This window comes from Siphateles boraxobius, unplaced genomic scaffold (genome assembly GCF_051911475.1).
Source record: "Siphateles boraxobius isolate OS27281-9 unplaced genomic scaffold, OSU_SipBor_1 35, whole genome shotgun sequence".
Classification (NCBI taxonomy): domain Eukaryota; kingdom Metazoa; phylum Chordata; class Actinopteri; order Cypriniformes; family Leuciscidae; genus Siphateles; species Siphateles boraxobius.
In genome coordinates this window covers 2,742,977-2,755,373 of record NW_027508975.1, presented here as the reverse complement: position 1 = coordinate 2,755,373, position 12,397 = coordinate 2,742,977, and the positions used below count along the sequence as shown (strand labels likewise).

Sequence of the window (12,397 nt, the reverse complement as noted above, 5' to 3'; positions counted from 1 at the left end):
TTTTTTTTTTTTTTTACTTTTCATTTATTGAAGAGCTTCATAAAATATCGTCACTTATTTATCATGTTGTCCAGTTTATCAAGCTACAGCTATAAGCTATGTATGTACAAAGGCAAAGCTTAGTCCAAAAAACAAAAGACATGGAAGTACAGACACACTGAGATTCAAATACGTCGATGTTTTATACAAGGCCGATTTAGCCGATTTAAACTCTTTGTCCACCAAGAACTGTCATATTAATTGTTAAAAGCCTTTGACATTAATATTACAGTAACAGGCTGAACTGGCTATTTTGCATGAGCAGACGACACGCTCCATATACTTTTATATTTTTAAAAATATTTATTAATGGATATAATGGAAGTTATTTTTTTTTTAAACCCAACTGTTGGAATGATTTTTCCAGCTTTGTTGGGCACTTTTGATGCAAAATGTCACATTATTGTCACCCAAGTTATATACACAGAGCAGCCCGTTCATTTCTTTGTTTATAGTATATTTAAAAGTTATATACTTTTTTACTGAACATACAGTAGTCATAAATCCAAAAATGCTCAAATGTAGCACCACCAAACCAATAAATAAAAATGCTGTCATTGTGAACACTTTTGGGGCAATATTTACACGTGATCATAAAAGTTATGCACATTTACAGTGTTTCACAATACCATTATCAACACTTTATATATATATATATATATGATAACACGTTACAATATATTTCAATTCATTTACATTAGTCAGCGCATAGTCTCATGAACTAACAATGAACAAGAATGTTACAGTATTTATTAATCTAGGCTAATGTTTACTACATATTTCTGCATATATACTAACACATTTTTAACAATTCAAGTTGTTGCTTGTTCTTATGAACACGGATGAATTAAAAATGAACAATAGTATATTTATTATTATGTTATTTAAGCAGTGTAAATTTTTGTTCATTAATGTTAAAGAATTGAACCTTATTGTGCAGTGTGACCATTTTCCTCCCTAAAACTGAAACATTTGAAAGGAATGTTAGGAGAGAGAAAAAGAGGGCAGATGTGCTCAGCGGACAGACAGCACACATTAACATGAGCGAAGATAACAGCTCAGCGTCGGCTCAGCTGACGGCCTCGTCCTTGTGTTCGGTCTCCACCCGAACCCACTGCGAGCGTCACTTCCTCCAGGAAGCTGGAACAGAGAAGGGGAACATATTTGTGTTATAATGCATGAGTACAGGCAGCACTGGATTTGACTGTTGAGTTGGGTTTAAACAATCCTCAGTGCGTAACAAAATATGTCAAACAATGAGAAATTACAAACAGAAAGCAAAATAATGCAAATATAATTAAATTACATATTTTGTTTCAGTAAGTTTATAGAGTCAAGTAGGTAAACTAGTATCTACTGTAATGGCTATAGTGTAAAAAAGCCACAGATTTGGTTAAATTAGGTGGAAATAAATTGAAGTTTAGCTAAACTTATTCGGTTGAAAATATTAAGATTAATTTAGAGTTTACATGGCAGACAACATATCTAAATAAAGAAAAAAATTAAGTAAAAACAATAATATTGTAAAATATTATTACAATTTGAAATACAATTGTATTACTAATACCAGTTTTCTATTGTAATATATTTTAAAATGTAATTTATTCCTGTGATCAAAGCTGAATTTTCAGCATCATCACTCCAGTCTTCAGTGTCACATGATCCTTTTTTCAGGATTCTTTGATGAATATAGTTAAAAAGAACAGCATTTATTTGAAACAGTAATCTTTTGTAACATTTACTGTCACTTATGATCAATTTAATGCATCCTTGCTGAATAAAAGTCTTTTTTTTTATAAAATCTTGTTTACCCTCTAAACTTTTGAGGGGTAGTGTATATAGTACATATATAATTAATATCTTAAATAAGCAATGCAACATCTTGGAGAATTCTATATCATCTTAGACATCATCAATCATCTTAAAAAACAAAAATCCATAGTCTAGAGTGAAACCTCTTTCAAAATGAGAACGTGAATGATTCAATGAAGTCATACGGAACAACAATTGTATGTTCTTTACACAATGCCATTCTAGGGCAGATGTCACTCTGTATGTAACCTGGATCCTATTTGAATAAGGCATTAGGGCTTGTGTGCCAGAGGGCTTCTGGATAGAGGTGCGATGGTGAAAAGAGAGCATTTAAAAACACTGACCTCTTAGTGTTGTGAATGGCCGTGCCCCCGAGTATGATGCGTACCCCAGGCATTGTGCGGTTCAGGTTGTAAACGGTTAACGCCTCCTCGTAAGTGGCCCCGCCAATTATGAAGACAATAATGTCTTGAGGTCTAAAGGGTGGAGACATAGTGTGAAGGAGCACATTTATTTAACTGCAGTCCATGTTAGAGCTGCACAATTAATTCTGCTCTTGATTCAATCACCCACATGATCTTATTCCTTAATGACAACCATTCGCTGTGTCTAGTAAACCGTTATTGACATACATGTATGATCACAAATAAATATAATTATTTCTGTGTTACAGTAATTCAAATTATCACAGAAGCACAGGGATAAACATTTGTAGTTCAGATATAAACGCTGATGTCTACGAAAGAGATCAAAATAGAGTGAATCACCTTTTGATAGTAACTTGCCACTTCAAATGAAGATTGAATCAATTACATCGTTATCAAGTGACGGCTAAAAATGTACTTGAATCATTCATTCAAGAGATTGTAAAAAAAAAAGCGGTTTCATCCAGTAATGAAACAAGTGAAGTCTTTATGAGTGAGTCATTGAATTACTCATTCAAAGCCTTTTTTTTTCTAAAAAAAAACAACAACATTTAAAGGATTAGTTCACTTTTTAAAAAACTTTTACTGATAATGTACTCACCCCCATGTCATCCAAGATGTCCATGTCTTTCTTTCTTCAGTCGAAAAGAAATTAAGATTTTTGATGAAAACATTCTAGGAGTTTTCTCCATATAATGGACTTCATTGGTTACCAAACGGTCCAAGGTCCAAATGACAGTTTCAGTGCAGCTTTAAACGACACCAGATGATGCATAAGGGTCTTATCTTGCGAAACGATAGGTCAATTCAAAAATAAATAAAAAAGTTTAAGTTTTATAAGCACAAATACTCGCCTTGCTCTGTTCTGTGATGCACGTTCGTGACTCTCCTGTTCGAACTCGTTCATCAAAATGAACAATCTTTTTCGAGTCATTTCGTTCGTTGAATGAACGAACGGACCTTGGACCGTTTGGTAACCAATGAAGTCCATTATATGGAGAAAAATCCTAGAATGTTTTCATCAGAAACCTTAATTTCTTTTCGACTGAAGAAAGAAAGACATAGACATCTTGGATGACATGGGGGTGAGTAAATTATCAGCAAAAGTTTTTTAAAAAGTGAACTACTCCTTTAAATATAAAGAGACCGCAGTAATCAACATTTTGTCAGAAGCTCTAGTAAATTACATGTTATTTTGTTTAGTTGTCTATTCAGAATCGTGATCTCTATTTTAAACAAAAAAAAAATCGTGAATCTCAATTGTTTTCTATCCAAGCACAAATATTCTGTATTGTACATAAAACAGGGCATTTAAAATGTATTTAACTGGTAGGATGTGTGAAAACAGCATTCCGTAGTGACACAGAAATGACACACTTCAAAGCACTCACACTAAATGTCTATAAGTGTGCCTGTATATTATTAATGCATGAGTGTGAATGGCAGTCTATTTATGTATCTGTATCACCTGTCTCTCAGAGAACTTGGCCCGAGGTAGGGGAACTGGCTGTCCTTCAAACGACCCTTGATCAGCTGATCCAGCGTGTCATGTAGAAGCGGCTGATGCTGTGTGTACACATTTTCAACTCCCTATTCAAACACATAAACAAGTTTTAAACAGCATGTGGGTTTGGCAATATGACATAATAAAAGGGACCTATAATTCCCTTTTACAAAGTATTGATCTTGTCTTTGGGGTCTACTAGAATAGGTTTTCATTCTTGAATGAATGTCTAAAAAAAAACACATTATTTTTCACATATTTTACTAGTTTCCATACACCTATTTTTATGCGCATTTTGGGATATTGCATTTAAAATAAATAAAAATTAAATCACTGAATGGAAACATCAAAATGTGCATACATTTTAAAAAAATGCACTCAATTGAGACTTTTTTTATACGATAAGAAGTCCTGCACATAAACTACTATGGAAACATATTTGCTGAATAAATCCCTCGATGTGCAACAAAAACCTCACATGTGCCTCAACAGAGCTGTGATTGGATAACTAGATCAGTTTCATTGCACAGCATCTCTAATATTTGTTTGATCATTCTGAAATGCCAATGGAGGTGTTTCAGGGAGTTCAGGAACAGTGCGCACTGACAGAGAATAACACCCTCTGAAGTGACTTTGTGCTTTGAAAATGTAAAAAATATCCAGTTTAACAGGTGGAAAGAAAATATGCTGAAAATTGTGTCATATGAAAAATTCTTGGCCAGGATTCATGATGATATGGAGGGTTTTGACAAAATCTTGGGGACGGTTTTTGACTGAGATTGATGGATTTTTTATTTTTTAGTGCGCTTCTCTTTTGTTAAGTTTGTTATTTTTGTGGTGTTGCATGTATAGGCACTTTATAATTTGATTTTATTGTTTATCTTTTTTGTGTATGTCTGTAGTGTTTTTTGATAATGGGCCCAAAATGCAAATGTGAATTACTCAAGTGTTTGGAAGCTGTCTTTTTGTTAAAAAGGTTAAATATAAATAAAGACTTCAATTACAAAAAAAAGAAAATGTAAAAAATAATGCAGCCAGAGGGCCATTAACATGATCTACCTTAAGTCCTTTGAAAAACTGCTTGGTAATTGCCACAGCATCTGTAGGAGCAATGAGGTCACTTCCTCTGACTCGTTTTCCACCATATTCCACCATGGCCTGCACCATCTGCAGTACAGGAAAGTTGCTTACCTTTTTAATTATAGTACTAGTAATAGTAAAGTAGGATTTTATCAAATTAATCTGGATCATCCATCAATACTAATACACTGTGCTACTGGACACAGTCCCTCACCTTGCGGTGTCTCTCTGACACCCCTTTGCGGTTGAGCTCTTCCATAAGGCTGGGCAGAATACTGCCGCTGTGTTTCTCGTAGCGCAGCGCGTACAGCATCACCAACCGCACAGCGTCGATTTCAGAAAGCCGAGGGTTCTGCAGGAGCCGCCTCAGGCTCTGCAGGAAGAGGAACAAGGTCGTCTTTAGCAACGGTGCAAGATGTACAGCACTTAAAGGGATAGTTCACCCAAAAAATGAAAATTCTGTCAGTAATTACTCTCCCTCATGTTGTTCCAACCCCGTAAGACTTTCGTTCATCTTCGGAACACGAATTAAGATATTTTTTATTAAATCTGAGAGCTGGATCACTCCTCCATAGGCTTCTAAGGGATTGAAACTTGCCGGCCCCGAAAAGTCATTAAAGACATCGTTAAAATAGTCCAAGTGACTACAGTGGCTCAATCTTAAGTTTATCAAGCGACGAGAATACTTTTTGTGCGCAAAAACAAACAAAAATAACGACTTTATTTCAACTATTCATTTCCTTCTCTGTGGGCCTCGAGTCAGTTAGCGTAGTGTGATTGCGTAGAGCTACGTCACACGTAGGCTCACTATTGGCCGACGCTGGTCGTGTGTGATGCATGTGATATACAACACGGAAACACTTACTGTACGTTCACACCGCCGCCGACTTGAGCTTCCAAAGCTACCGGAAGTCAATCATTTTCAATTGAAGCTGGCTTCTCTTAGTTGCAAGGAGCATCAAATCCATCTGCATCGCGTTTTGGGCATTTTGAGCGTCAATCAGAAAGTTGGAAGTATCTCAACTTTATGGTAATGAGATATGACGCGGTTCAGCGGCAAGCAGCGGCAAAACGCCAGCAACCAATCGGAATATAGACATCCTCCGCGCTGGCTGATTCCAGAGAAACATACGATGTAAACTTTCGTTCCAACCAAAACATTAGTTCAGAGAAAATGGAGGAGAAGCTAATAATCGCTGTTGCTGGGTTTCCTATCATTTATGTGACGATGTTTGCTTATAGGGCCAGTTACAAAAGAATGAGACATGGGATAAAATAGCTCGGATAGTTTACATTTTTGTTCTTAAAGTTGAACTTATTTTAACTTGAATGATGCGTTTTTTAAAACGCTGTGACATGCGCGAGACGCGGCAAAAGACACGAAACCCGAGCACACAGTCCAGCACGTGTTTACATAGTTAAATAGAAAAGCAGTGAAGTGGAATGCAAAAACACCAATCTCATGTGACATTTCATGTTGTGACACTTCTCTTCTCCCTGCTACGTCAGAGCGACCAAAGCGTCAACAAGCTTCCCCGTACTTTTTGAAAAGCGTCTTTGACAGGGCCCAGAGCTTCTTTGCCACTCAAGTCGGCGGCGGTGTGAACGTACAGTTACGCTATATCACTAGTGAACTGAGTCGAGGCCCACAGAGAAGGAAATGAAGAGTTGAAATAAAGTCGTTATTTTTGTTTTTTTGCGCTCAAAAAAGTATTCTCGTCGCTTGATAAACTTAAGATTGAGCCACTGTAGTCACTTGGACTATTTTAACGATGTCTTTAATAACTTTTCGGGGCTTAATAAAGTTTCAATCCCTTAGAAGCCTATGGAGGAGTGATCCAGCTCTCAGATTTAACCAAAAAAATCTTAATTCGTGTTCCGAAGATGAACGAAGGTCTTACGGGGTTGGAACAACATGAGGGAGAGTAAATACTGACAGAATTTTCATTTTTGGGATAACTATCCCTTTAACATACTGTAGGCGATCACAAAAAATGTTGTGGATTGACATTCACTTGGTTCAAAAGTTTGGGGTCGGTAAGATGTTTTGATGTATTTGAAAGAAGTCTCGCATGCTTACCAAAACTGCATTTATTTGATAAAAAAATATAAAAATAGTGATATTGCGAAATAATAATCAGCACTTTGTGATTAGACTGCGTGTCAAACTCTGACCTGTTGTGCATTGGAGTGGTCACTCTGGCAGGCCAACTCCTGCTCCACCTCTGACACCTCCATCAGCTGTCTTTCACTGACCAGCCGGGACAGCTCCCCAACCACGGTCACATGCTTCGAGACCGTGCCCGACATTTTCTTAAACTGGGGGTAGTTGTCCACAAATGCCTACAAAGTGGGGCAGAACATGGTCATAATACTGTAACACAATAATAAAAGTTCTAGATCAGTGGTCTTCATGGTTCACTCCTAATAAAAGATGATGTGCTACAGCGAACAGTATTATTGGTCAGCTCACCTTCATGTCAGATATGGACTCTAATTTCTGTTGGTCCTTGGGCTTTTTCTTCTGGAAATCCTCCATCAGGTTCTTGATGTTTGTTCCAATCTCACCAAAATTCAGGTACAAGTTCTTATTAAGAGAAAGAGAGAGAAAACAACATAGTGTGGGGTCCAAAAGGTTCAGATCACTAAAAAAAAGGTTCTTCCTTTTGCTTTTATTTCAGTTTCACAAATTTGCTTATTAACTAGAAAATATTTAATATTTTAAATATTTCTTAATCATTGAATGTCATAATCTATCTTTGTTTTAAATTTTTCAACAAAAAAACAATGTTACAAGACCTCGTTGTGTACACTACATCACTTTCTTTTAAACAAAAATCTACTTGGTAAATATTTTCATGATGCATTACACTCTTTAATGGACTTAACAAGACAATAATTTCAACAATGTTACTCACATTTGCATAAAACTCATCATTTTCTGCAGACAAGACCACCTCCCGTAGGTCCTTACTGATTCCAGGCACTCTCGACAGGTCAATGCGGTTGTTATTGAGGCCCAGTAGCTCATGAACCATGGCCTGATACGTCCACTAGAGGAAGCAATTGCATGCACATGTAGAATTTGCTGCAATATCAGCACACTAAATCATTATGTAATATTTATTTTGCTGCAGTAACATTTTTTTCGGTAAATGCAAGCAGGACGCACTGGCTCCAGTAAATCTCACCGAAAAAGAATAAGAAGCAACCTATTTAATGTCTAACACTGTTTTAGCAGTTTTCTAACATAATCCAGAATAAAACCATGGACTCTATCTCCCTCTGGTGGTCAGGACTGGGATTTTGCATACAGATCTTGTTCTGTAATATGAGATTTGGATGTAACATTATTAATCTGGGGTCCTTCGGCCCAAATGGACCCGAGGCATTTAAATAAAAAAAATGTTTAAATCATAGCTTCATCGGAATGGTCTGAAATTTGGTGACTTTTTTGGTACTTGGTATATGAACACCCAAAAAAATTGGAGACAGGAATTGAATAATCTAAGTGGTTGTAAAAAAAATTGTCACACTCAGGACCTTCGGGTCCAAATGGACCCGCATAGGAAATGAATGGCAAATTGGCAAAAATGTGAAAAATACCAAGTTTTTTTGTGCGTACAATCTACAAATCAGCCACGATCCAGAAAAAAAGCACACAACAGTGAAGGGGTGAATCTATAAAACATCAAGAGTGCAAAACAGACACATCCACACACACACACACACACAGACACACTTTTATACATAAACAAACTAATAAATTCAAATTACATATGTTTTGCATTTTTAAAATGCTCAGTTTGTCCACCAGATGGCATCCATCTCATTTCAAAAATTGCTTTCATGAGGTCTAGGCTTGACTCTAAAATGAAATACAGCTTTAAAAAAAATATAAAAAAAATATATTTTTTTAAATAATTTTCTATTATATTCAATGGGGGGAAAACTGGGGGGAAATGGGTCATATTTATTGCATAAATATTAATTATAAATCATAAAATTCTCAAAACACCAAAAAAGAAAAGAAAAAATATTATAAAAAACAAGTAAAAAAAATTTTTTTTATGATTTTCTTTTAATAAATATGAATCCCACCCTTCCGGCCCATTTGGACCCGAAGGTCCTGAGTGTTACTCTGAAATGAAGGACCCCAGAGGGTTAAGAGACATTGTTTCTTGCCTGGTTGAGAAGGGGAGTAATGGCATCATCACTTCTGTCTAAAATCAGGAGAAGAGGAGGTACTTCTGTTTTTCTGAAGTCAAAAAGTTCATACTCCTTAGTAATGATTTGCTGTGGGAAACACAAACAGATCATTAGTCAATACATTTTTCTACATGAAGATGAATCTGTAGAGTAAATCAAATCTGTAGATTAAATCAAATTATAAAAGAATTAGCTGTTCACCAAAAGGTCACAGGTAATGCATACTACAGATCAATGACACAATTAGAAAATGAAGTCTTACTTTGACGCTCTCTGCCAGCCTCTTGGACATGTCAGAAGAGAGCTGATAGCGGATCATGGGACATTTCTTCAGGGCCAGCAGCACTGATGTCAAACCCTGAGTGACACGAGGCAGTACACTGGGCTCCCAACTGCGACCCTATAAACACACACAGAAATATTCAGAGAGAGCCTAAAACAGAAGGATTCGTGCTGATGATAGTTGTGAAATAATGATTAACTTAAATAAAAACTCTTCAAGCAGCACTAGTAGTTTATTAGATCTTGTAAACTAATTTACATCTTCTGCATCAGTTTTTGGTTTAGTATCATAGCATATCTTAATCCCTAATAAATAACAAAAATGTATATTCAAAGGGGTCCTATAACGCTTTCTTCTTATTTCAACTTTCTTAGCTGAAACTAATTCCCTATTTAAAAAAAAAAAAAAAAGTTTTTAAAAAAATCTTACCCTGCATACTCCTTGAAGGTTGAGGGAGAAAAGATGAGGGTTCACAGCAATGAAATCTCCATAGAACTCCTAGAGTAACATTTATATTACATTAACATTTTGTAGATACTACATGGAAAGCATATTTATGAATCAATTGCGAAGAAAACTTAATTAAAAAGAGGGCCCACCTGCACTTCTGCAACTACTTCCTGTTCATCTGCCTCAGCCAAAACCTTTATCTCACTCTTACTGATCACGTTACTGAAATCTGCACAGAATAAGTCCTAAAGTCAGTGAAAGTTCATCTTCTGACCACCCTTATTAGCACGTATTCTGCAAACTCATATACATAAGAGGTAAATGAATGCAACACTCTGATATATTTCTGGTACTCACAGATGAAATAGACACTATACTTGGGCCGACGAAGCTCTTGAATCAGGTGCTCTACGTTCTCCTAAAAGCAGAGACATTCAAGTATGAAATAACCTGGAAAAACAGTCTAAATCTATATATTCTATAAGTGACCATGATAAAACCTTGGTTGGCCGGAGAAAGCAGATTGCTTTAAGGTGCTTCATGTTGTCTCGGTTTTGTGAGTCAATGCGCTCAAAAAGGTAAACCTCCTTCTGCAGGATCTCAGACTGAGTGTAGACCACACTCACAATACTGGTCTGTAAAGAAACAGAGGAAGAGTAAAGAGAACAAGCAAAGCAATGTTTGACCACTGTTAGTCACTGTCTATGTAGACTGCTGACTACTTTTGCAACACAGCCGTCTACTTTATAAAGAAATTAGAGTTACATTTGGTTTAAGGGATTGATCACCCAAAAAATGAAAGTATTGTCATTATTTACTCACCCTCATTTTGTTGTTTCTGTCTGGTTACCAAAATTCTTTATATCTTTTTTGTGTTCAACAGAAGAAAGAAACTTATAATGGTTTGGAACAACCTGAGGTTGAGTAAATGATAACAAAACTTTCATTTTTTGGTGAACTATCCCTTTAAGACACATGACAGGTAACAGGACAGGACAGCAAAACTCATTTACACTGCACACAGTACAAGATTATCAGTGGCTTAAGCACATCTGCGCTTTTATGTTTAAACTGCTAAAGCTGTTTAAATTCACTTACCGTCTCCTTGTCCATCAGCAACACCTTCATACCGGGTCCGCTGCTCTCTATCATTTTGGAAATGTACTGCTTGACAGCCAGAGTCACGTTCATTTTTTCGTTTTATATATGTTCTAATTGTCAGCGAGAATGGGTCAAATTGAATTGTTTAACTAATGGTAAACGGCTCCCGCATACAAAATACTGTTGACAATGGGAGAAAGACAACTCAGTGGACTTCCTACTACTTCCGGTGTAGACGAGTATTCGGTCCGCCTCTGATTTGGGATCTGTTGTAGTTCAATCCATCTGCCAGTCTTGCAGGTTTAATTTACTAGTTCAACTGATCTGGTAACAGTTAGTAGAGCATGAACAATATCCCATAATTCAAGGCTGCTACGTAAAACGGAGTAAATAAAACACCATATTGGTAAGGGCTCTTTCCAAAGGAGCGTAATTTCACTGAACTCTTTTTTTTCTTTCCTTTTTTACTAACTTCTGTGCCTGCGTCATTTATGTGTTTTATAGCATGATTACGTAATGTTATGATCTCATTAAACTTTTATTAATCACCAAAACAAATACAAAAAAAGCATTATCAGCTTTAAATTGTTGGTTCAGTGAGTCAGTGTCGGATTCGTGAAAGAATTCATTTTAAAGACTCGACTCAGAAGAACGATTCGGTCATGAATCGGACATCACAACCAGACGACCTCTCTATCGCTGTATTTTACCAGCTTCTAGTGCATTATCTATTTCTTTTATGTGATTTATAGCAATGATTACGCCGTTATGATCTCTTTAAACTTTTATTAATCATTAAAAAAAATGCTAAAAAAAATCGTTACCAGCATTAATGTGTTGGTTCAGTGAGTCAGTGCCCGGACCAATTTAGTCGGTTTCGTTAAAGAATTGATTTAAAAGATTCGACTCATCATTCGTCATTTGAAGAATGATTCTGAATTGGACATAGCTACCACAAACCATCATGTTTACACAACACCACACACTTTACTAGTTACCTGAAAGTAATTTGATTAGTACTTGCATTACTTGTAATGGTTGTTGTTGTTTTTCTCTCAAACATCATTGTTAGAATAATATGATTTCATTTAACATTTTATTATCATCAAAAGAAAAAATACTGGTTCGGGGCAGTGTACGATCCAATTCAGGCGGATTCATGAAGGAATTCAGTTTAATGATTTGAATGCATTGTAAACAATTTGGACATGAATCCAACATCAATACTACATGCACTTAAAGGGATAGTTCACCCAAAAATGAAAATTCTGTCAGTATTTACTCACCCTCATTTGTTCCAACCCCGTAAGACCTTCGTTCATCTTCGGAACACGAATTAAGATATTTTTGATTAAATCTGAGAGCTGGATCACTCCTCCATACTAGTCCATAGGCTTCTTGAGGGATTGAAACTTGTCGGCCTCGAAAAGTTATTAAAGACATCGTTAAAATAGACCAAGTGACTACAGTGGCTCAATCTTAAGTTTATCAAGC

General features: G+C 36.2%; 1 protein-coding gene across 1 annotated transcript; it reads right to left on the bottom strand.

Moving 5' to 3' along the window:
- On the bottom strand, nucleotides 1–11,181 carry vps45 (vacuolar protein sorting 45 homolog). Its single transcript, XM_077195932.1, has 15 exons — nucleotides 10,901–11,181; nucleotides 10,303–10,437; nucleotides 10,160–10,220; nucleotides 9,952–10,031; nucleotides 9,782–9,850; nucleotides 9,332–9,469; nucleotides 9,046–9,156; nucleotides 7,779–7,913; nucleotides 7,334–7,447; nucleotides 7,036–7,203; nucleotides 5,075–5,233; nucleotides 4,840–4,947; nucleotides 3,745–3,866; nucleotides 2,196–2,327; nucleotides 1–1,179 (listed from the first exon to the last, which is right to left on the bottom strand). The coding sequence occupies exons 1-15, from the start codon at nucleotides 10,991–10,993 to the stop codon at nucleotides 1,098–1,100; spliced, it is 1,707 nt and encodes a 568-aa protein (XP_077052047.1). The 5' UTR covers nucleotides 10,994–11,181; the 3' UTR covers nucleotides 1–1,097.
- Nucleotides 11,182–12,397: the final 1,216 nt, after the last annotated feature.